The 25,569-nt window shown below is 54.2% G+C and overlaps 1 protein-coding gene across 3 annotated transcripts in view; it reads right to left on the reverse strand.

Annotated features, from left to right (window-relative positions):
• Window positions 1–7,210: 7,210 nt before the first annotated feature.
• FAM135B (family with sequence similarity 135 member B) overlaps window positions 7,211–25,569 on the reverse strand; it is a 91,227-nt gene continuing 72,868 nt past the window's right edge. For 2 of the 3 annotated variants that reach the window (XM_059672364.1, XM_059672363.1), the window contains 10 exons: window positions 24,825–24,946; window positions 23,940–24,094; window positions 19,332–21,312; window positions 17,234–17,400; window positions 15,691–15,782; window positions 14,998–15,095; window positions 13,213–13,364; window positions 11,418–11,528; window positions 10,594–10,707; window positions 7,211–9,707 (listed from right to left, as the gene is read on the reverse strand). In XM_059672364.1, the coding sequence (XP_059528347.1) occupies window positions 9,502–9,707; window positions 10,594–10,707; window positions 11,418–11,528; window positions 13,213–13,364; window positions 14,998–15,095; window positions 15,691–15,782; window positions 17,234–17,400; window positions 19,332–21,312; window positions 23,940–24,094; window positions 24,825–24,946 (3,198 nt within the window). In that variant the 3' untranslated portion in view covers window positions 7,211–9,501. The remainder of the gene's footprint in view (window positions 9,708–10,593; window positions 10,708–11,417; window positions 11,529–13,212; window positions 13,365–14,997; window positions 15,096–15,690; window positions 15,783–17,233; window positions 17,401–19,331; window positions 21,313–23,939; window positions 24,095–24,824; window positions 24,947–25,569) is intronic. The other variant, XM_059672365.1, reaches the window with a different exon arrangement.

Here is a 25,569-nt window from a genome sequence, read left to right on the forward strand (position 1 = left end):
TCAAGCCCAGAACTACCCACAAGGCCTTGGGGTAACCACTTAACCGCTACAGGCCTCAGTTTACTTTTCTAGAAAATGGATAAAATGAAAATTGTTATCTGGCCAGTTCTGAGGACTGAATGGAATCTTGAGCCATCATCATGTTTGTGTTTCTACTTCTGCACGGACCCAAGACATTTCCTCCACGAAAACACTGCCCCCCAGCCTCCAGGACCCCTCCCAACACGAGTCCTCCTTCTCTGTGCTCCAGGACTGTGCCCAACACGTGACCCCATCCCGAGGTGCCCCTGGGACTAACGGTGGCTTTCTAGGTCAAGTCCAAGCCTGTCTTCTTATCCTGGTTACAACTGACCTCGCGTGGAGGGATCCAGCGGTTCTCAACCCAAGGCGGTTCCCAGCTCCCTCCGGGGACACTTAGCACCATCTGCAGGCAGGTCTGGTTGTCGCACAGAGGGCATGTTGCCTTGTGGGTAGAGGCCATTGCTTCTGCTAACCTCCCCACAATGAGCAGGGCAGTCAGCACAGCAGAGAACCCCGCCCCCAGTGTCGGCAGAGCTGAGGGTGGGAAGCCTGCCTGTGGGCCCTACTGTCTGTGACCTAATCAGAGACCCCAGGGTGGTCTTCCCTGCCAGCCTGGCTTCCCCGGGGGTCCGTCTCAGCTCCCAGAGGAAGGAAGCTCCAAGCTGGAATAGCAAGTTTGGGAGGTCATGGGAGGCTAGTTGAGCGTGCGAGGCCCTTTGCAACTGCATCCACCTGCTCAGGTGACTCAGGACGCGAACACCACGGGGGCCGCCAACGGAAAGTTAGAGACGGTAAGCGAACAGTTGAGCAGGGAGCACAAGGCCCCACAGAAAGCCCCATCAATAACTAATCAGGGCGCTGAAGGAAACGTAAAAGCCGCGAGTCATTTCGCACCATTTGCAGACATCTCCTTCTCAGCCCTGCAGACGGAGGCTCTATTTGCCTTTTGTGGAGAGAAAGCCTCCTGACGGGTGCTTGCTGTGGCTTTTAAGGATCTTTGAAAGCGTCACGGAGGGGGGGAGCTCAGAAAGCCCCAGGGTGCCTGCAAAGGCGATCCACTTTGCACCGCTCCTGCACTTCCTGTTTCACCGTGACATGCCACCCAAAGGCACGAGGGCGAGGTTCCGGACACAGGCCTGGACTCACATGCTTCCCCCTCACACAGGCCGAGGGCGTGGGTCTCGGCCAAGGCTCCACTCCTCTGCCCAGACGCCTCGCATCTCAACAAATGGCATCGCTTTCCAAGGAGGAGCTAACACCACGGCACTCTCATAGAAATGTGTCCTCACTGATGTTTTCAACAAAACCTAACGAGTTGGCTACACGGGACCATCTTTTCCTTATAGCCGCAGCTGGCCGGAGTGCCCCTCTCACAGATTCCTTCTCCCCCTCCATCGTGAAGTTTTGGGGGGTCTTGAGGACTCTGGCTGCCCCCTGGTGATTCGGGGGGCTCTGTGCTTGCCTTAAGTCCAGCTTCCTCAATCATACTCTTTTAATAGTCTCTTAGTCCCATTAAATCCCACCACGGCCCCCACTCACAGACCCCGTCCACCTAGCAGGGAATCTCCAGGTGCCATTAATAGGGTCCCCTGAGGGTTTGAATAGATTTCTCACTTCCAGTTGTACTTTCCAACATTCTGGAGGGGACATAATATGCTGTCTTGATATTTTCCAATTTGGAGATTCCAGCGATTGTGGGACCTATTCCCTGGGAATGACAGGTCTGCCATGAGCACAGAACCCAACACGACATACGTCCTGTAGAATAAATGAGTAACTGAACGCTCACCATTTACTGAACACGTATACTTACCAACTGCTTTTCACATAGTATCTCAACTAACGCTGACAAAAATCTAGCAACATGAGTGTCTTTGTTCCAAAAGTACAACCTGAGAAAACCAACACTGACCGGGCTCCACCCCAGTGCGGGGCCTCACAGCTGGCTTTCCAACACTGCCTGACCCCAAAGCACCTCACGGGAATGGATAATGGAGGGAGCGAGCCAGTGACTGAGGAAGTGAACATAGGAAAGGCCCAGTTCTCGGCCTTGTGTATTGCGTCAGGGTCAGGCACAGTGACTCCCAAACAGGCTGCATATTGGGGATTTTAAAACGGGCTGCACGGGCTCCACCTGAGACTCTGATGGGATGGGGTGAAGGGAGGGCACTGGGCTTTTTTAAACCTCCTAAGTCAGTGGTCGGCAAACTGGCCCCTTGAGTGTGGCGCTTCCACAAAATACCACATGCGGGCGCGCACGGGCAGCGCAATTGAAACTTCGTGGCCCGTGCCACGGGGCCAAAGAGCCGCATGTGGCTCGAGAGCCATGGTTTGCCGACCACTGTCCCAAGTAATACTAATGGACACTCGGGTTTGTAACCACTTGGCTGGGGAAAGGACATGTCTCACGGGCCACCTGCTGGGTGGAGGAGACGCAGCTGTGGGCTTATCGCGGAGGCCGAGACTGTGTTCACACTCCATCAGGTGATTCTCCTCCAGCGAGTTCGGGCACCACCGTACTAAAGGCGAGGCAGCTGCTGAAGTGCCCCTGCCCTCGGATTAGGACTGGGCCGGGGAGGGCAATAGGCCTGATTTTGCAGGAGGGTCCAGGGAGGTAAGAGCCTGTGGCCCCACCTGGCGGGGACGAAGGGGGCAGTGGCTGGCGTCAGAAGATGCTCTTGACCCTTTGCAGACGGGCCAGTAACCCGGTGCTCTTCTAGCTGACCACCTTTACGTGTCTGTCTCCGGGGTCTTGGGTGATTGATTTGCTAGTAACGGGAAATGTGGGCGCAGCCATGTGATTATTTGGTTTGCACATTTTCTTGGCTGTGACAGTATTTTGCAAGAAGAAAAATCATGTAACAGTGTGTGTTAGATTTTGGGGGGTTTTTTTTTGTATTGAATCATTTTAATTTCCAACTTAGGCAGGCATGACCATGACGTCAGGTTATGTTAAATAACCTCTTCTGTGGAGGGGGAGCGCCCCTGCGGAATGGCGCCTACAGACTCAAAAGCTGCCCGGGGGTTGGCCTGGCTATTGTGGCAGGCCTTTAGGTGGACAAATGAAAGTAAGCCGTGAACTCTGGCCGCGAATGGAGCAAATTCCAGCTGCAGAAACTCACACCACATCTCAGATAGCCTCCTTCAATGCGAACACGAGCAGAGGGCCTGTCTCGGCTCAGGGCAGCTCCAAGGCCTCACTGGGCGCCTGCTCGAGGCCGCGTCCTGCCCTCCATGCCTCGGATAGACACGCACCAAGCAGACGCGACCCTGGCTCTCAGGAAACTTATATTCTAGTTGAACAAAAATGTTTAAAAATCCATATTAAAAAACGGGCAAAACCCAGCATAGACCATTTTCCCCCGGAAGACATACAAATGACCCATAGGCTCAGGAAAAGGCGCCGGACATCACTCATCACCAGGGAAAAGCACATGGACACGAAAAGGAGGGATCGCCTCACAGCTGCGAGAAGGGCTGCGTGGACCCTGAGAAAGAAGAGAGAACCCCAGAAAGGGCTTCCTACCTGCCGGGAGGGCGCCCCACGGCCCACCGAGGCTCCAGGTTCTAGAAACAGTGAGACCCCAGCCTCAGCCGCCGCTGCGAGGCCTGCGCCTCGGGGCGGAACTCTAGGTTCCCCACTTGCGTGCTTGCCCTGCATTTCCGGAACCCTTTCAACCAATCGGCTGCGACCTACCCCGTCCAATCAGAATTGCTTCCTGACAACCAGTCAGGAAGTGGTAGTACAGACCAATCAGAGCTGTGTGATTCAGACCAATCAGAACCGTGGGGATTGGGGCACCTTGTTTACATAAAAGGCCCTTCTGTGCAAAAGAAGTCCTCCCCTTTGGGAGGAGCACCCTTCCTTCCGTGTTTATTTTTGCCAGAAGCTGCTTTTCTCCGGTTTGCAAACTGTCTCAGTAATGGCTCTCCTTTGTCTTTTCAACGCCTTTTGGATTTATTTATGGCTGTTATAAAAATAAAATAAAAAGAGAGAGAGAGATAAAAGTGTTATGATGTGCCATAACCGGTTTGGCTCAGTGGATAGAGCATCGGCCTGCAGACTGAAGGGTCCCGGGTTCGGTTCTGGTCAAGGACATGTACCTTGGTTGTGGGCACATCCCCAGTAGGGGGTGTGCAGGAGGCAGCTGATCAATGTTTCTCTCTCGATGTTTCTGACTCTCTGTCCCTCTCCCTTCCTCTCTGTAAAGAATCAATAAAATATATATTTTTTTAAAAAGTGTTATGATGTGGAGGAAAAGGAACCCTCATGCACTTTGGTTGGGATTGTAAATTAGTGCAGCCACTATTGGGAGAAAAGCCGTATGGAGTTTCCTCAAAAAATGTAAAATGTAGCTTAAGAAATTAAAAATACAACTTCCATATGATCTAACAATTCCACCTCTGGGAATACATAAAAAGGAAACAAAATTATTACCTCAAAGAGATACCTGCCTTCCCCATTTCACTGCAGCATTATTCCCAAGAGCTAAGGTATGGCGGCAACCCAAGTGTCCCTGAGGGATGGAGGAACAAAGAAAACTTGACTGTTTATGTGAGGCAATCTCTCTTTTTAGTTTTGATTTGCATATATATTGGAATATTTTTCAACCTTTATAAAAAGGAAAATCCTGTCATTTGCCACAACATGGGTGAACCTGAAGGGTATTATGCTATTAAGCTAAATTCTAAGTGAAATACACCAAACAGAGCAAGACAAATATTGCATGTTATCGCTTATATGTGGAAAAAGGAGGAGGAGGAAGAGGAAGAAACAATCAAATTTAGAAACAGAAAGCAGAAAAGTGGCGGCCAGGGGCAGGGGGGTGGGGGGAGCAGGGGGATGTGGGTAAAGTGAACAAACTTGCAGTTAAAGGAAAAGAAGGTCCAGGCATCTGAAGTAAACACTGTGGCTAAAGTTGGCGACACTATTGTGTCCTTGCAGTTTGTCAGAGTGGAACTTCGAGGGTCTCACCATCAAAAAAGATAAGTATGCGAGGTGATAAGATCATTAATTAGATGGGGCAATACTTTGACAGTGTGTGTGTATATCGAGTCATCACAGTGCACACCTCAAATATCTTATGATTTAGTCCATTACACCTCAGTAATTCAGTGCTGGCAGAGAGTCATCTTAGGGGTCAAGGCTGACTTTGGGGTGAGTGGTCAAGGAGGCGTCTCTGAGCAGTGATTCTAAGCCATGCGGGGCTTCATTCCAGCTAAAACGGAAAGCCATTTGAGGCCGTTAAGGAGGGGAGTGTGTGTGTGCCGCCTCAGCCTGTAGATGACCAGGGTAAGGCTGGACTGGCCTTTGTGGTTCTGATTGCAAGACGCACCTCAGCAATAACCATCAGGAAACTGAAAAATAATGTTTAAAAAGGGGGAGGGAGGTATTGCTCACAGGTCCTGGAAAGCACACGGCACACCTGGGGCCACACAGCAAAGTGGGGGAGAGGACATGGGCTTGGGTTCTGCCTTTATTGGGGCGAGGATGGGGGCCTGGATATCTCGGTCTCACTCTGTATTGTGATTAAACTTAAGAGCAGGACTTTAAAATGCAGAAAGAGAAAAAATCAAGTTGCCCAAATAGTTAGTGAAATCAACCGAGATTTCCAAAACAAAGGCACCGGAGGGGGGGGTGTTGGGGGGGGCAACCTGGCTCTTTGCCGGGTCCTGCTGACATGTGCTTATACATAGCATCTTGAAGTGGTGCTTCCGTGATCAGTGTGGGCACTTGCATGACAAAAACAAACAGGAAGCCATCTGTGGGGGGTGACACCCCAGGGGCCATGGCCTCGCTTTGGGAGAAGCGCTCCCAGCAGCTCAGGACTGTGATGGAAACAGTGGTGGGTGACAACAGTGAGCCTAGCTGTGCTGCCCTGGACAAGTCCCAGCCTCTCTGGGTTTTATTTCCTCCAACTATTAAATGCGAACAGCACCTCCGCTGTGCCCCAGGGGGAAGCTGCTACACGTGTGAGAGGAGGCCCCCCGCTGTGAGGCGCTGGGTGAGTCAGGGAGTCCCTACAGTGGAGGCAAAGGACACTCGGCCTCCTATCTTGGTGGCCCTCTGTGAGCTCTGTGACTGAGTGGCAGATGCTTGTTAAAAAAAGAGAATGGTCTTGCCCACCTCCGAGGATTCCCTTTGCTCTGTTCCTTGGAAAGAAACTAGTGCAGGGGTGGGCAAACTTTTTGACTCGAGGGCCACAATGGGTTCTTAAACTGGACCGGAGGCCGGAACAAAAGCATGGATGGAGTGTTTGTGTGAACTAATATAAATTCAAAGTAAACATCATTCCATAAAAGGGTCCGGTCTTTTTTTTTTTTTTTTTAGTTTTATTCATTTCAAACGGGCCGAATCCGGCTCGCGGGCTGTAGTTTGCCCACAGCTGAACTAGAGAGTACTGTCCTCCACGGGGGTCTGGGCAGCCCTTTCTGAGAAAGCAAATGTCGAACTGCGGACTGAGTAACATGTGGCCTCAGTTAAGGAGAGCGGCCTTCCTTCTGCATAATTCCTTCCCCCAGCTCTGTGCTGTGCACGCGGCACACCCAGTGGGGGCTTGAGGCTTGAATGGGAATGAATTCATGCTTCAAGTTCGTCCCAGCTGGAAATCCTAAAAAGTCAGGCCGCCTCTCCCTAATTCTACCTTTTTGACTTCAGTGTTTCTCTTCTTGTTTCCAAAAACCAATTCCATCTTTATTTTCTCCTGCTCAGATTCCTAGCACAGTTTTAGAGGCAGGGAGGGAACCACCAGCTTGCGCTAGCACTTTGCTATTTGTCAGGCTTTGGGCGCCCTCTAGAGGCCACGGGAATTTCTGCCACAGGCACTGCTCCAGGGCGGGGTCTCCTCAGGGAGGGTTGCCCAAGCTCTCTCCCTCAGCCACAGGCTGCATTGCCTGTGTCCCCTGTGGAGGGGCCTGTCCTTGGGCAGAGCGGTTAACGGCGCCCTAGGGAGAAAGCCTGTTGCAGCGGAAAGGCTTCTAGCCTAGGGATTTGTCGAGATCCATTTAGCACCTGTTGTGAGTCATTCATTCATTCATTCATTCATTCCTCACATTTTTATCTCAGTATCAGTAATTTTTATGTCTCAGTAGTTCTGGCAAAGGTACCAAATCATAAAACCAACCAACCAACAAAAAAGAAAAACAAAAAAGAAGCTGAGAATGACAACAGACTTGACGACCATTATCTTGGCAGGCATTTTGTTTATAATTTTTATCATCAATAATAGAATGTCACTGTTTTACATTATATATTTATATATTATGTGTGTATATATATGTATATATATACATATACACATGTATATATATTAGATATCTATACTTCAATAGAAAGAGACATAAAAAACCCTTTTCAAATGAGGCAAGACATGTGACACTTGGCACTCTTATTTACATACAGAGATGGACTTTCTAAAGTTAGAATGGATGCTCAGAGGCCAGAGCAGGGTTACAAAGACAGCGGAGCTCCCCTGTAAAAAAGAGGCGCCCCACGCGGCTGGACGTTTATTGCCACGAGTTCTCGCGAGGTCCAGACAGCAGATTGTAGTTAAAAATGGCATCTGGTTTGGGGGAAGGACAGTAGTCTTCAGAGTCACCCTGACCAGCGGCGATGCGGTCGGTCTTCCGACGACCAGGGAATGACACGGTGCTGATGGAAGTGGGAGCACACAGTGAAATGCACGGACTCCCCCTCCGGCCGGAAAAGGAGAAGTTGCTACAAACCCGGGGCCCTGCCCTGGCTGGGGCGCTAGTCCAGGCAGGGCGTATAGCAGCCTGCGCTACACTGCAGGAACCGAATCCCTCCTGGGGAAGGCTGGCACTGCTCGTGGGTAGGGGAGTCTATGCCCATCGGGAACTTAATACCCAAAGGACCCCCTGCCCCGCAGAGAGAAAGAACAGATGAGAGAGCGGAGGCCCCGAGGGAAGCCCTCACCCCTTGGTGGGATCTGCCTTTGCAGATCATCCATCGCCTGCCCCCATCTCGTTCTTTCTCGAGGCCCACTCTGCTCTCCTGCAAAGTCGCCTCTGCACACATCTCCAGCCTCTGCACGGGGTTGCCAACGCCACGCTGTGGCCACGGGAGGGGCGAGCCCGCGTTTGCTTGGCTTCACGGCCTGCGGTCAGGGGCCAGTTTCCACACTTTCTAAGGGAATGCTGCCGAAGCAGGAGGAGGGTTCTGGGATGATGACATGCTCAGCGTTCTCTGTCTGCTCTCACGCCTTCAGCAGAAGGGTCTCCCATGTTAGTCATCCCTGCGTCCTCGGTCATGGCTCTCTGGGCTTCCTTTAGCCCGTAGGGTGCACTCTGTCTTGGGGACCTGATTAAACATTCTGGTAAGTTTCAAAACTATCCCTTAGGCCACTTACCAATAACGCATGCAGAACCCTCCTCCTGACCATGGTCCTTCCCTCCGATCTCACTATTGCTCCTGCTGTCCTGTAGGGTTTTTGTTGTTTTTAATCCATGGTGACCTTCCATAGCCCTTTAGTTCCCTAAGGCAAGACGACCTTGCTATTGAAAGACACCCAGCTCCTTCCCTGAGCTCCCGAGGTTGTGGAATCCAGCTTTCCTCCATTTAGGTGCTTTCTCCCTCCACGGACGGAGGAGCCGCTGGCCACGTTCATGGGTTTAATTTTCTGCAATTGCGTCCAATGCTGACCTAGCATTTCTTTGGAAGTACACCCGCCAGAGCGCCACACACGTGCGCATCAGTCTCGGCGTCCCCTTCTGCCAGCTTTAGTCGAAGTCCATCTTCCCGACCACGGACAGAGTGAGCCATCGCAATAATGCATGGAGCGGGGCTGAGCACAGCAAGGTCTGGAGGAGGAGGGAGGCAGCTAGTGGGCCAGCTCTCTCTAGGTTCCTCTATAGCATCACTTCCACCCCCCTACCTGCAATCACCACCCCCCACACACACACCGCTGGGAGGCCGTGGACTTGGGGTTTCTAAAGCACTCCTTCCCCCTTGCTGAGAAAACAGGAGAGGAGAGCGAGGTCTCGCACGTTCTTGAACAAGGTGGCACATGGAGGCTATGGAGGGTCCAATTTACGCCAATATGTTCACTCCGCACAGAGGTTAACCTGAGTTCTGAAATGCTTGTTTGCAGGTACTTTAATTTGAAAAATGATAAAGCTATGCGCTAGCCACGTGCTGGACACGCCTGGTGAAGGTGGAGTGCGCCCGCCCCCTGCCAACCGCTGCGGGTTACAAAGGTGGGCTCCCCAGCTCCAAGTTCTGTGGCTTTATTTTCTCGCATTTTCTCTAGAGAGCATCTCGGATGGAGGAGCCTCCAGGTGGCCAGACAGGTTGGGGCAAAGCCTGTTTTGATCCCTGTGGTTCCGGGCTTTCCCAAACCTCCCAAATGGAAGTTTGGGTACCGGTCCGCCCTCCTGCGTCCCTCAGGCCTCCTCTCGGCTCCGCGCTGGAAGGGCCAAGCTCCCGCGGGTGGGCCTTGGGCGGGCCGGCGGCTCCGGCCTCTACTTGAAGTAGTTGAGTCCCACCACCAGGAAGAACTTCTCCAGGAACAGCTCGGAGTCCAGCACTGCAATGTGTGCTGCGCGCCCGATCAGGGTGTTGGCGGTGTTGGGCAGCGCGTGGAACACGTTGTGCCGGATCAGCGTGCAGTCCTTGGCTTCCACCAGGGGGCGCAAGAGGTTGTTGATCATTTCTGCATAAACAGGCCCTGCGGAGAGGGAGCAAGCCAGGGGTGCAGGCTGAACTTAGGGGGGCAATGTTCACTGGGTGAATGTAGGGATCAGGCAGACTTAGGGGAACTCACAGAGGAACCTGGAGAGGCACTGGGTGTGGGCGGGTTCCTATCCCAGGGCGGAATGTCTGATGGGCCCCACTAGGCAGAGTTTAAATTTCATGAATGCGCGTCTGCTTTTATTATTTTTTAAATCTATATTTTTATTTCAGGGAGGAAGGGAGAGGAGAGAGAGCTAGAAATATCAATGCTGAGAGAGAATCATTGATCGGCTGCCTCCTGCACGCCCCACACTGGGGATCGAGCCCACCACCCAGGCCTGTGCCCTGACTGGAATTGACCGGAGACCCTTCCATCCACAGGCTGATGCACTATTCACAGAGCCTCACCGGAGAATACGTTTCTAATTATTTTTTTAGAAAGAGAGAAACATCGATGTGAGACCCCAATGTGAGAAACATCGATAGCTTGCCTTGTGTGGGCCCTGATTGGGATTGAACCCGCAACCATTTGGTGTATGGGATCACACTCCAATCAACTGAGCTACCTGGCCAGGGCTGAATGCTTGCTTGTTAATTTTTTTATTTATTGATCGATTGACTTTAGAAAGAGAGAGGAGAGGAGAGAGAAACATTGATTTGTTGTTGCACTACCTGTGCATTCATTGGTTATTCTTGTATGTTCCCTGCCCTGGGATGGAACCTGCCACCTTGGTGCAGGGGAACCAACTGAGCCAGCCGGCTGGGGCTGCGTTTGCTTTTTCTTTTCTTTCTTTTTTTTTCTTTGCGTTTGCTTTTTCTTTTCTTTCTTTTTTTTTTCTTTGCGTTTGCTTTTTCAATTGTGCGAATGAAGCGGGGCTTACCTGTGTGCCTGTCCTTGAGGGCGGTTTTGCACATTTCGATCCTGGCGGAGTGAAATGGCACGTAGCGATCTTGGGGTGAAGCCACCAGCACGACATTTTTAAAATACTGCAGACCTGCAACGAGCCAGGGGGTGCTCTTTACCTGGCATTTCAGGGTGCGTCCTCCGGTCACACAGCCTGTGCACCTGCCCTGAGAGAGGGTGAGCGGGCGAGCAGACTGACACCGGGTTGTGTGGGTGCATGAGGGCCTTCCAGTCTGCGAGGCCGAGCAAAGCATCTGCCGCTGGAGCTTTAGTGCCGCAGGAAGGGGGGGGGGGGGGTGGTGTGCTCATCGGGGGGAAGCGAAGGCACACAGAGCAAGCTCCCGGACAGGGGAAGCCAGTCTAGCTTCTGCTCCTCCTCTGCCCGTTCCCGTGACGGAGGGCCCTTCCTCACTGCAGAGGGGCTTCGGGAAGGCGCCCTCGGGCCGCCCGGGAAGGACCCGCCTCCGCTGTCAATAAAGGGACCCTGTTTGTCTGCCCTTTGTCCGTGGACCTGCACCTGGTGGAGGGGCTGTGAGTGGCCCCCAGACCCGAGCTGGGCGGTTAGGCGCAGAAAGGATCCTGCAGAGATCCCCGCACGCACACCTGGGCTCTGGGGGGTGATGCCTTTCACCCGCCACAGGGAGACTGAGTTCTCGGGTGGCTCTCGGCCTCCTGGGAGTGCAGAGGCTGTGCCTCCGCTCAAACCCTCCTGTGAGTGAATCACCTCGCGTGGCGGAAGCCAGCGGGTCGGACTGGATCTCAGCTCACACTCAGGCCCCACCGCGTGGGGGAGCCACTCACCTGTCTTCTGGCTGAGCTGGTAGAGGAAACACTTGCGCAGATCGGCGTTATCCCTGAAGGTGAGCTGCAGGAGGGAGCCCGACTTCTTCAGCTTCTGCATGAGCCACAAGCCTGGGAACCAAACCAAACCAAACTCTCACACACACACTCTCTCTCTCTCTCACACACACACACACACACACACACACACACACGGGGGCAAATAACTGGGGAGAGCAACAGTCAACTGCGCCTTTTCATCAACATAAACAGAGGAGGGCAGCAGGCATTTAGCAAACGCGTGGGAAGTGAGGGGATGTCTGTACCCTTACACACTGGGGACAGAGACACAAAATCGCCCTGTGAAACAGCGTGGTGGCAGGCTGCGGGAGTCCTGAAACTCCCACACTCTCCGATCTGCTTGTCCCCGCCCCTAAATCCAGGCTAAGGAACCAACCCTAAATACAAACTCGCATAAAGAATGCTCCTTACAGATCCAGTTAGGGTCTAAAAAGCGAAAGTCAGCCTCACATCTCAGAGTCCCTCCACTTCCTGTGGCTATGCCGACACTGACACGGATGGATGAGTATGAGTATCATGTCACCACCACAATTTTTTTTATAAAAATGCAAGGACATAAACAAGATACAATGTGCACATATGTGATCATTACTGCCATGTAAATGTGTATCATATATGCATATCATATATATGGTGTGTGTTTAGAGACATATACACACATACACATGTATGCCATGCATGTAACCATACATATATACACACATTCGGTCCATTTTAAAACTAAGGAAACGCAGCAGCACAGAGACTAAAGGTCTGGGCAAGAGTCCTCACTGAGTGTCTGGGTTAGAACTTGACGGCAGGCTTGTCATGGGAGTGATGTGACTGAACGCCCTTACTATAGACTCCGCCCCCACAGGCATTTGGCTGAGTCTGCCTCTGGCCTCCCCTCCCCTCTGCCATAACCGAATGTTGTATTCCCCAAGTTCGTATGTTGAAAACTAACCCCTCAATGTGATGGCATTTGGAGGTGGGACCTGTGGGAGGTGCTTGGGCCCTGAGGGTGGGACCCTCCTGAATGGGGTTAGTGCCGTAATCGAAGAGACCCAGAGAGCTCCCTCCCTGCCACTGAGGACACAGCAAGAAGAGGGCCATCCATGAACCAGGAGCCTGGCCCTCACTAGGCAGTGAAGCTGGGGTGCCTAGACCTCGACTCCCGGCCTCCAGGTCTGTGGCCGTCCATGGTGACCGTGACAGCAGCCCCAACCAACTGAGACTCCTATGCTCTCTCCTCTTCACGATCAGCTTCTTGAGCCTTTTCCAGCTAGCACCCCAGGGACATCACCTCCTTGTTCCCAGGAAACTGGAAGAGGTCCTGGGTCCATCCAGTCCAACCTCATTCAACACAAACCAAAGGCCGCCTTTCTCAGCTCAGCCTCTCTCCACCGTCCATGCTGGAGGAGGCTCCAAACTCACAGGGTTCTGTCAAGAACAGCGTCTGGCCCAACCAGAACGGCTCAGTAGTCAAGCATTGACTATGAACCAGGTGGTCATGGTTTGATTCCGGTCAGGGCACATGCCCAGGTTTTGGGCTCCATCCCAGTGTGGGGTGTGCAGGAGGCAGCTGATCAGTGATTCTCTCTCATCATTGATGTTTCTATCTCTCTCTCCCTCTCCCTTCCTCTCTGAAATCCATACAAAAATATGTATTTTTAAAAAGAGCAACGTCTGCCCCTAGCCTCCCCTCCCCTCTGCCCCGGATGAACTCTGGGCAATGCCCGGCGGGGGAGAGTCTCACCTGTACTGACCAGGGTGCTGTTGTTGTACAGGGTCCCCAGGTGCGGCCCGGACAGCGACAGGAAGGTGTGCAGCTTGCTGAGGTAATAGCGGAACCGGGGCCTCGTGAGGACCGAGCGGATGATGATGTTGCCCAGAGAATGGCCGATGAAGCTGATGGGAGAGAACTCGGGTCAGTGAGTGCGACTGCAGGCCCCCCGCCTGAGGGTCCCGCGCAGGGAGTGCCGGGGTCAGCGCCCTGCACCCCCCACCGGTTTGGGGCACTAATCCATCCCCACCAGGTGTCCAAGCTCTGGCCGAGGTGAGCGCCAGCCGGGTCTTCATGAGTGGACCCTCCTGTGCCCAGTGTGGTCTGGAGGGACATGTGGGCATCTTGCCCAACTCCCGGCCCCCGTTCCTATGTCTTCTCTTGTCCACTTGGGTGTCCTTTCTGAGCACTGAACCGCCCTGGTCATCCATAGAATGCAATCCCATCTCCCATGAGGCCCCTTTCCCCTGTCATTCACTCATCATTCACTCGCCCGCTAGGTACTCGTCACTGCCTGCTCCCTGCCCACATGGGTGGACACCCATCCTACGTGCTCCAGTCCTGGTCCCACAGACCACAGATCCAAAACAGCATTATTTTCAACTTAAAGAATTACTATGGCTCTAGCAGGTTGGCTCAGTGGATAGAGCGTTGGCTTGTGATCAGAGTCCTGGGTTCGATTCCGGTCAAGGGCATGTACTTTAGCTGCAGACTCCTCCCTGGCCTTCGCTCTAGTTGGGGTTCGTGCAGGAAGCAGCCAATCAATGTGTTTCTCTCACATTGATGTTTCTCTCTGTCTTTCCCTCTCTTTTCCACTCTCTCTAAAAATCAATGGGAAAATATCCTCGGGTGAGGAATAATAATAACAACTATGGAAACCCTGTCACCTGAGAGGGACACCTCCGGCCTCTTCCCAGCATGCCCTGTGGTTGCCCCCTGACCCCTGGAGGCCTCTGCGCCCCCACTTGTGAGAGGAGGAGGGCCTGAGACTTTACCTCTGAGGACTAAATGGGCTGATGCACGTCGAGGGCTCGCCACGCTGCCCCACACCCCAAGGGCAGGTGTTAGCTCTCCCCCCCTGGTGTCAGGCGTAGAGCAAGTCATCTGCTACGGAGGCAGCACACGACGGACGCCCCTTCCTGGCAGGGCACCCGCCCAGCTCTGCCCCCTCAGCTCAGAGCTGGCCCCGCTCCACAGATGGAGGCGCAGGGACAGAAACCCGTGAAGAGATTCCGTGGTGGAGCCCAGAGTCGGACTCCTGGGCGTTGGGAGAGCCAACATTCAGACTTAGGAATATCTGACCCAGTCCAAGTCTCTTCCTTCAGAGCTACAAACGTTTCTTCTCCCGCACACACTACGGTGGACGTGGGTACGTCCCTTCCGCTCTCAACGCCGTCTACACCATTATTATCTTTTAAAGTTTTTTAAAATATATTTTTATTGATTTCAGAGAGGAAGGGAGAGGGAGAGAGAGAGAGAAACAACGATGAGAGAGAATCATCGATTGGCTGCCTCCTGCACGTCCCACACTGGGGATCGAGCCTACAACTGGAGCATGTGCCCTGACCGGGAATCGAACCGTGACCTCCTGGGTCATAGGTCGACGCTCAACCACTGAGCCACATGGCCGGGCCATCTACGCCATTAAAGTCACCGTCAGCTCACCCCAGGGGTGTACAGAAGGCATCTGTGGATCTTGTGCAGAGCAAACACTCAGAGGCACCCCCTCCCCCAGCCCGCTCCCCGCAGCTCCCTCACCTGATCCGGGCGATGGAGAGGCTGTACAGCTGGATGTGCTGGATGATCTCATCCAGCAGCCGGTCCGTCATGGTGTCAAAGTCGGCAAACGTGTCCATCTGGAAGAGGAGAGGACATGGGTGGGCGGGGCCAGCAAGGCCGGGCTCCTCCATCCACACCGTGGTGCATGCTGGGAACGGGCCTGATGCTGGGGTCATGGACTGGAACTCCACATCGAGGGCTCACAGATTGGGACCCCAGTGAAGAGACTCGGGGACACCAGAGTCTCCTCAGTCAGGGGGTGACGGACAAGGAGGAAGGGACCAGGTGGAGATGCACATGCAGTCCCCTGGGATCGCTGTCCCGTGTCACAGAGGAGGAAACACATGCTGAGAAGTCACAGAGACACCAGGGTCAGGGACAGCCCCCAGGGCGGACCCACAGATGTCCAAGGCACGGGTGCTCCGAGCTGTCACCCACCCTGATCCCAGTGGGTCAGAAGGCCCAGGCACCCGGCTCCCATGCCCCCACTTCTTCCTCTCTCCTCGCCCTCCTAAGGAGAAGCGAGTCCTTTCTCTTGGACCATAAGCACCTGCCCGTGTTCTTCGGCAAAGCCCCCTCTTACTGCGCATCTGCAAACTGTCTGGTGACTTTCAGGGGCTCATGTGAGGCCTGACTCGGGGATCCCCCGCTCTGAGGTCTGTGTCCTCATACCTGGTTCTTCTCAGACATCAGGAAGTCCAGTTTGCCTCCAGGGAGCCCCAGTTCTATGAAGGTCTTTACCAGCCGGAGGTCCGCACTGTTCCCTAAAACGATGGACAAACCCACCCAAAGTGAATAACACAAAAGCAGACACACTAGGGACTTGGCTCTCCTCCCCCCATTCCCACATGTACCACGGTGTTAGCCGAGCAGATGATATAAACAACTGAAACAAGCCCACCCCCTCCCCCACAGGGTCAGGGCCTTTCGGAAGTCCCCCGCCATGGCATTACTCCCTGCCCCATAGACACATGGCTGTGGACATTCCCCACAGGACCAGCTGGAGGCGGACTGCCTCCCCTTCTTCCACAGCCAGTGCTGTTCGCTCAGGGCTTTCTGCGAGTGACACCACTCAACGGTTGACATGACACAACGTGCCATCTACAAGTCCCCTCTTAAGTGTCTTATTTAACACAAAGCTTGTCTAGTTCTGCCACTGACAGGTAGTCAGCGAGGCCCCCAAGTGGACCAGGCTGGGTATAGTTGTCTACACTAGAGTAACAGTGGCCTTTGGAGACAGTCATGAAGGTGTAAGGGCCATGGACGCCACCTGCTCCATAGGGACTGTCGGGGACAGGAAATGAGCCACTGCTGATAAGGGAGGAGCAAAGGACACACTGCATTCCTTCCTTCACTCTATTATCCCTTCCTCCCTCCCTCCCTCCCTCCCTCCCTCCCTCCCTCCCTTCCACTTATCCATTCCTTCCTTCACTCTATTATCCCTCCCTCCCTCCCTCCCTCCCTCCCTCCCTTCCACTTATCCATTCCTTCCTTCACTCTATTATCCCTTCCTCCCTTCCTTTCCTCCCTCCCTCCCTCCCTCCCTTCCACTTATCCATTCCTTCCTTCACTCTATTATCCCTTCCTCCCTTCCTTTCCTCCCTCCCTCCCTCCCTCCCTTCCACTTATCCATTCCTTCCTTCACTCTATTATCCCTTCCTCCCTTCCTTTCCTCCCTCCCTCCCTCCCTCCCTTCCACTTATCCATTCCTTCCTTCACTCCATTATCCCTTCCTCCCTTCCTTTCCTCCCTCCCTCCCTCCCTCCCTCCCTCCCTTCCACTTATCCATTCCTTCCTTCACTCTATTATCCCTTCCTCCCCTCCCTCCCTCCCTCCCTTCCTTCCTTCCCTCCTTCCACTTATCCATTCCTTCCTTCACTCCATTATCCCTTCCTCCCTTCCTTTCCTCCCTCCCTCCCTCCCTCCCTCCCTTCCACTTATCCATTCCTTCCTTCACTCCATTATCCCTTCCTCCCCTCCCTCCCTCCCTCCCTCCCTTCCTTCCCTCCTTCCACTTATCCATTCCTTCCTTCATCCCATTTATCCATTCGTTTACTCTATTCATTCCTTCATTCCATTTATCCATTACTTCCCTCATTCCATTTATCCATTCATTCCATTTATCCACTCATTCCTTCATTCCATTCACTCACTCATTCTTGTACTTCATTTTCTCAACAAGTCTGCATGTCAGACAGCTTTCTTTGGAACTCACCATCCAGGCCATGGACACAGACTACCAGGTGAATCCCGTCCTCCAAGTTCTCCTCCTCTTCCTCTGGTGGGAAATACGGCATGTCAGAAGCTAGTACCGATAAGTCACTGTACAGAAATCCATCAATCTTCAGTTCTTTTTTAAATTTCTCTTTGGCCTGATAGAAACTGGAGAACACACTAATTAATCGCACGCCCCGCCCTGCACGGCATGTTGAGCGGGGGATGAGTTGATGGGATGCAGGTGTGATGAGCATCTACAGGGAAGAATTTGCCGAGTGGCAGAGGCTGGATGTGCGGCCACAGGGGGATGCTGCTGAGGGGAGCTTTGTTCTGAACAAGGAGGCAGGAAAGGGCCCGGGGAAACCAAAGGCCACTCTGGTGGGTTCTGCACATTTCTACGCGGTCCCTGCACTGAGCAGGACGGGTGAGGCTCCGCCCGCTCGGAGGAGCCGCACAATCTTTACAGAGACCTCCCAGAGTGAACGCTCTTGGCCTTGCCCGCAAGGCGCCATGGCTGGGCCTCCACCTGCTTCTCCAGCACCATCCCCCAGTCTCCACAACGAACACATTCCTTACAGTTCCCTGCAGGAGTGATGGTGCCTGGTCTCCGTGCCTTCGCGCACTCGGGTCTGTCTGCCTACAATGCTCCCCCCCCCCCCCCCCCCCCGGTTACTGGGTCCTTTGCGTGGTTATGTGACAAGGTGGTGGTTAGGAGCAAGGACTCAGGAGCCACACTGCCAAGGTCTCGGCTTTGATGTTTACTAGCTGTGGGCCAATCACTTAACCCAGTGGTTCTCAACCTTCTGGCCCTTTAAATACAGTTCCTCATGTTGTGACCCAACCATAAAACTACTTTCGTTGCTACTTTATAACTGTAATGTTGCTGCTGTTATGAGTTGTAATGTAAATATCTGATATGCAGGATGGTCTTAGGCGACCCCTGTGAAAGGGTCGTTCGACCGCCAAAGGGGTCGCGACCCATAGGTTGAGAACCGCTGACTTAACCCCTTTGCATTCCAGTTCTTCATGTGTCCAAAGGGAATGACATCACTATCTAATTAGTAAAGTTGGCTTGTGTCTGACGTGATATGATCTATGCAAAATGCTTAGAACACACTTGAAACGTATTAAGAAGAATAAACGTCTCTATTACTAGCCATATCATCATCATCATCATCATCACCACCATCATCAGCAGCATAGGTGTCACCTTCGAAGAGCTTCTCCTGGCCACCTTCTCTATTCACTCTCAGCATCCCCAGCCCGCCTCAGTGATGCACACACAAGCCATCCATTTACCCACCTGCCCTCAATTCCTTCTCTCACCGCCCCGCCTCCCTGTGACACTGCGAGCACAATCGTAGTCAGGGCTACCCTGGCCACGCATTGGAGAGAGCACCTGCCGTGTGTTTGTTAAATTGATGACATGGGCAGAGGCAGCCACAGGGATACAAACCCCACACACGGATGAGGGATGGATTTGGACGTTGCAACACAAATGATTAACTTAGGAACTGCACAAAAGGGGCTCGGGAGGCCAAGCTGATAAAGTCATCCCACTCCCTGAAGGGTTAAAGGACCGCCCGTTCAAAATATGCAAATGTAGAGGTGCAATGACGATCATGAGAGAGGGGACTGCCATAACAAACACTGAAAAGGACACTTAGATGCCCATCTCTCAAGGATTTTGTTAATAAATCACAGTATATACATACAATGGAGTGTTGTTTAAACACTAAATGCTCACGCAAAAATAGATGTATCAACAGATTGTTTCCAGCATGTTAGGCTGAGAAACCTTAGTTTGTACAGAATTATCCTGGGTTTTTTTGCATAAAAATAATATGTAGATATAGATGCAGATAGAAAAACATGTGGGAGAACTTACCTAGGGGCTATATGCTATATGTGAGCAATGGATAGTTTGTACTTCTTTATACTATTCTACATTTCTGACGTGCAGGATATGAATATATGACTTTATTTAAATGAGGAAATGACAGATCTCAATTTGGGAAGAGTACGCAGGATACTAAGAAGGAGATGGGAGCGTCTACGAGACTGTGTGAGGACAGGTGGGACGCCGGCCCGCTTACCTGAACATTCTCTCGCTGACGCCTTCCTCTAGCGCGCTCGGATGGGTAGAAACAGCCCCGAAGGACCCCAGAGGCTGGTGCGTGATGGGGAGGGGGGTCTGTCTGGAAGAGAAGCCAGCCCTGGCAGGGGTCTCCTTGGGCACCGACGAGAACGGGAGACACGTGGCAGTGCAGGACACAGACAAGTTGACGACCTCCACAGCTTTCAGGCTGTCGGGAGAGAAGGCCTCTGCGGGGGCGAGGGGGGACCCCATGGCAGAAGTGCCCGCCCTGGGCTCCTGGGGTCCCAGGATTTGGGAGTGAATGGAGTGAGTCACAGCGGGGCATGGGGCACCTGCCTGGTGTCCCCGGTCCATGGTGTGAGCTCCTCTCCCAAACGCCGCCTCCTCAATGATGCGAGGGGAGCCCCTCCGCTGGCCTGTTGACCCCAGGTCAGCGGCATCCACAGCTGGCGGGCGACTCAGTGCGGGCACCGCATGGTCAGGGAGGCTCGCCATGTCCGACCTGCCGCCGTGGGACCGCGGGCTACTCCCCACACCCGCGTCTGCAGGCATGCGCTCTGGGGCCTCCGTCTGCACTCCAGGAAAAGCTCTGTCCCTCGGGCTTGCCCGTGCTTTGCCTCGTGGTATTTCTAAGTGAACACCTTTGGTTCCAGCTCCTGGAGGGTTCTCAGTCCTGCCATCAGGTCTGCGGGGCCCTGGAGGGTCAACGCGAGCCCCTTTATCCTGGGGGATGTCGAGGTAACCCGCGCCCTGCTGGTCAGCGTCTAGAGCCACCTCCACGAGGGAAGGGCCAGCCCCTGTGTCCTGGATGCTGGATCCCCCATCGCTGGGTGGACGGACCTGTCCTGAAGCTTCTATGCTGCTGGCCAGCTGGCCCGGAGTTTCAGCAGGACCTGCGCCTGGCCGCATGGCGCCCGCGTCTTCAGCGCCCTCCTCTGGGCTACTGATCTGGGGCGCCGACGCCGACTTGGTCAGCTTGGTGAGCAGCGCCAGCTCCCGCTCCTCCTCCTCGAAAGGCAGGGAGCTGATGGAGGTGAGGGACGCCTGGATCCCGCTGGGCAAGCTCAGGCTGCTCTCCGTGTGCCCGCCCTCCAGGGAGTTCCTGTGCGGGGTGTGTCTGCGAAGCAGCGGGTGTGACACTTCCCGGTCACTGGGCGCCTCCAGGGCCCGGCCCCGGGCCTCGGACCAGGCCACGGAGCTCGGCTCACTCTCAATGCCCGAATCCGAGATGAAGGAGAACGATCTCTTGATGACCCCGGACAGCACGGACCCTTCCTCCTGCTCCTCTGGGGGAGGGTCCCTCGGGGCAGCCCTGGCCTCCGGGGGATCCCTCAGAGCAGAGCTCAGTGGCCCGCAAGGCTCCCTGGGGAAGGGCTTCAGACTTAGCAGCAGCGTCTTGGCCTCCTGGTCGGCTCCCTTCCCAGGAGCCCTTGACTCCAGGAGCGGGGTTTTCTCCCACGAGACGGCAGGCTGACGACTCCCGCCTGCCAGCGCTGTGCTTGGCAGAGTGCTGTCCAGTTCACGGTTCTCACGGACGCGCCCACCCCCGTGCTGGTCACTCGTGGCCACTGTGGGTTCAGCTCGGCCTGGGTGCTTACTGCTGGACTTGACCTCGAGGTAGGCCAGCGTCGGGCCCCAGCCATCCTCTGGGCCTGGACTCCCTCCGGGCGGGTCGTCATCTGCCAGTGAATCCACCCCAACATCAGCCCTCTGGCCAGTGCGACCTTCACCTGCAGGCACAGCTGCTGTGTCCGGGGACTCCCCAATCGTCAGATACACCTGAGACTCGGAAAGCACGTCCGCAGGACTTGGGGTGCCCACCTCTTCCTCTGACGCCGGCCCACGAAGCACCTCTTCATCGCAGCCCATTTGGGGTGGTTTCGGGGTGGGCAGGGTGAGGTTTTCCCGAAAAGATGACTTTCTGTTTACAAGAGGGTCCTCTTCTCTGTCTTTTAAACTCATTTTGGCGGGACTTGTGGCTGGAACATTGAAATTAGGGTAAACACTCAAGCTCTGCCCTCCAAAAAAAAAGAAACAGCAGCAGCAGCAGCACCATAACTTAGGAATCTGTGCTCACAACGTGTCCAAACGCCTGACTGTACCAGGAGAAATGAGGCTGGACTTAGGCCTGGTTCCTGGGAGGTAATCTGAACCCGCAGCATTTCCCAAGCAATGGAATGTCTGTTTCATGGGCCCAGATACTCATGCAACCAGGTGCTGGTGGTGAGTCCTCTGACAGTTTATGCCAAAGGGACGGCTCTGGCCGGGGCTGCCAGTGCCAGGAAAGCCAACCCTGAGGTTAGGTGGGCGGGGCTTTGTGCCAGGAGACACCGCGCCAGCCTCTGATGGGGGAAGGTGGGCTGAGCGGGGCTGGTCTTCTATTTTCCTTTAAAAGCTTAAATCCTCCTTATGGTTTTAATAGATGTTGAGGATTATAATCCCCATAGAACATTAACATGGAGTAAGCCACTGAGACACTCACATAAAAACGCATGGGACTCTGCGAGACCCTCATCGCACCCCCTTATGTGAAACGCATGGTTGGGTCAAGGACTGGGACGAAGATCGTAGGGAAATGGGTCTCTTGCTTCCCTGGACACATTCTTTGCATCTCGAGAGGCTGAGCTAATTTCCCTTCCCCCGGGAGCCGTCCCACAGGCCACAGCAAGTTAGACGTCCTCAATGCGTATCCTGGCATCCTCTCTGCACACATTACAGTACACGCCTAACCCCTGCTATAACCCACATGCAATGTAACATGCCTACTCCCATGCTATAACTCACATGTACAGTAACACGCCTACCCCCATTCTATAACCCACATGTAATGTAACACGCCTACCCCCATTCTATAACCCACATGTAATATAACATGCCTACCCCCATGCTATAACCCGCATGTAATGTAACCCGCCTACCCCCATGCTATAACCCCCATGTAATGTAATACACCTACCACCATGCTGTGACCCACATGTACAGTAACACGCCTACCCCTATGCTCTAACCATGTAATACTGTAACATGCCTACCCACATGAAATGTAACACGCCTACCACCATACTGTAACCCACATGTACAGTAACACACACACCTACCCCCATGCTATAACCCACATGTACAGTAACATGCCTACAACCATACTGTAACCCATGATGCATTTGTTGTTCCCACTGGAGAGAAGAGCCTGTGTTTTAGGAATATCTACATCCCAAGGCCAGCACCGGGGCTGCCATGTGGTCATAGAATCACATTCATAAAATGCCTTGAAGAGAACCGAGATGCCGCTGAACCGAGGCAATGAGCCTCCGGAACTGGCTGCATTGGTTTGGAAAAAATGCACCTTCGCCCTCATTTGGTCCCACACACGGTGCACTCACAGGTGCTACAGGCAAAGCCCTGTACTCGGCCATGGCTTAGGGAGAGGGAAGTGAGGATGCGTTATAGTCCTGAGCCAGTCTCTGCTTTTAAGGGTTTTAAGAAATAGTAAGGCCTGGGTGGCGTGGCTCAGTGGTTGAGCATTAACCTATGAACCAGGAGGTCACGGTTGGATTCCCAGTCAGGGCACATGCACAGGTTGCAAGCTCGACCCCCAGTAGGAGGCATGCAGGAGGCAGTGGATCAGTGATTCTCTCTCATCACTGATGTTTCTCTCTCTCCCTTCCTCTCTGAAATCAACTAAAATGTATTTTAAAAAAATATTAAGAAACATGCAGAACGGTGGCTGGGTCTCCTGCCAAAGGAAACGTGGGCTGTACCCTGCAGATTGTGAATCCACCGTCTTGCAGGAAGGAGATGAGTCGTGCCAGGAAGGGGGCAGCGTGGGCACAGGCCCCGGCATCTGGGCGCACGGTCTGGTTAGGCCTCACGTATCCCATGTGGATGGAGCAAGAGTGACCAGAGGGAATGGGGGTGAGGTTAGACGGTTAGATGGATGCACTTGAACGCCCTGTGTAAATGTGGAGTCTGGGCCTCCTAGGACAGGCAGCAGGTGATTGGTGGGTCCTTGGAGCAGATGTAACAGATTGATCAGATTTATCCGGGACGGTTGAGACAGGACGTAGGGAGGCCAGTGAGGAAGCCCGATGCTGCCCGAAGAGCAGCATGCTGCTTTCACCTCTATGACTGAGGAACGATGAGAGGAGCAGAGGGTCTCACGCAGAGGTGGACGTAGAGTGGGTCACCTGAGAGCCGCATTGCAGCCGTCATACACGGTGTGGACACTAGGTGGCAGGGTTCACCTGAGAGCCAAATGCATCCTCCTTCCTGAGGCTGTGCTGCCCTGGAAGTCACCTGACTTTTCAAACACGCTACAAATCTCAGCTTGCAGCCGCCCTGAAACATCGATAAGCGAGCGACCCAGGGGCTGGCTGCCACCTGCACGCACCCTGACCAGGCCGGGGATCGAGTCTGCAACATGCCCTTGACCGAAATGGAACCGGGACCCTTCAGTCCGCGGGCTGACTTGCTGTCCACTGAGCCAAACCGACTGGGGCTTAAGAAACCCTTTCCCTCACCCGGTCCCACTGCCGTTGGGACGTGAACAGATCAATGGACGGGGGCCCCTGGTAAGCGCTGTTCTTAAGTCTCCAAAACCAAGACACACCTGGCATGGGGCAGTCCACGTATCTGTCCTCGAAGATGACGGGCAGGGTGCTGCCGTCTCCATCTATGTCCAGGCACTCGGCGGGCAGCGGGGGCATGGTGCTCAGGTACTCCGAGTTCCGCAGGTCCAGGGACAGCTGGCTGTGCGACTGCACCCTGGGGGCACGGCCCGGGGAGCACCCGAAGAGTTACAGGCTTTCAACTTGCCGCCCGCCCCCTTCTCCCAGGAAAACCTTCAGGAATGTTCAGCACCCTGGGACCTGACCTCGCCGCCTGTCCGCCGCCCTTTCCTCCCCGCCCCCATGGCCCTCGTGGGACTTGTGTGGCAAAGGCCAACACGTCTGGGGGACGCTGTTCTGCTCGCCAGGGAATCCGGAGAGGGGAGGACCCCATCTGTCAACCCTCTGACTTTTCTGAGTAGGTTTTAATTTTTTCTTTAATTTTGGAGAAAGGGGAACTTAAACATTCATCAGTCCCCTCCATGAGGGAGTTCCGTCTTAAATCTTATGCTAAAGGCATTTCACAGCCATGGCCAAGTCCCCGGGTCTTGTCTCAAATACTCATGGTCACAGCCACACCATCTGCTTCTAACTGCTGTTTGCAGGGGACTCGCCGCAGGCACCTTCAGGGGCCTGAGAGCCCTGCTCTGCCTGTAGAACCACAATGACACTCGGCACGAGGAGGCAGGGCTGGGACCCTGCCCCGCCAGCCTTGCCTCTGCGGTCCGCCGACCTCCCCCCTGCCCAGAGCACGCAGCCCGGTGGGCAGAGGCGGGAAGACCCTGCTCTCACACGGCTGGCGGCCAAGGGCGAAGGGCGGCGGCGCGTTGAACAACGCCGTCTCGGGTGCCGAGTCCTAGGTGCGGCGCGGGCGGGGGGCTACTCACAGGTTCTCCTGGAAGGTCAGGACGGCGAGCTTGTGGTGCTCCATGTAGAAGAAGGCCTCGGAGAACCTCCGCACCTGAGGGTGAGAGTCACATGCACCGCTCCCCTCATGGGCAGGTGTCCCCTGGTGTTTATAAGGACATCGAGGTCCCAGAGGTCAGCCCTAAAGGGAGGCTCTGAGCCCACACCCCAAGTTCTGGAACAATCCTTCTCTTCCCCCGTAGGGGCCTCTGTCACTCACAGCTCTCGCCTCAGCACGGCTTATGGACAGAGTTCAGCGCATGTTTAGGAAGCGGTTCTTACATCGCTTTCTGTCATTTTTCTACTTGGGGCTTATTTCTCCGACTAGAGTATAAGACATGTGAACACGGAGACCAGAAATGCATGCAGACGAAACAGAATGTGCAAAGCCAGCCATGCACGGGTGTCCCCAGGCCTCTGCAGACCCAGCCACGGGGTCCTCCCGCTGTGCGCGAGGAGACGGCGCATCCAAGCTCGCAGCACAAAAATACGCCAAGAAGGATGTCTACATTTTTAAATCCTTTTCAAAACACGTGTGATAGCCCTGCGACGGACTCTGCTCTCATCTGGCAGCCGAGGGAGGTGTGTCATGAAGGCAGAGCCAAGGTGTGAGAGGCTAAGTTCAAAGACATCTCATGCCTGTGCAGGGGGTGGTCTACCCCGCCCCCCCCCCCCCCCCCGCCATCTGCAGAGTCAACCCCAGTTCCCATTCTGCCCAACAGACCC

Source organism: Myotis daubentonii, chromosome 17 (assembly GCF_963259705.1).
Source record: "Myotis daubentonii chromosome 17, mMyoDau2.1, whole genome shotgun sequence".
In the NCBI taxonomy this organism is placed as follows: Eukaryota; Metazoa; Chordata; class Mammalia; order Chiroptera; family Vespertilionidae; genus Myotis; species Myotis daubentonii.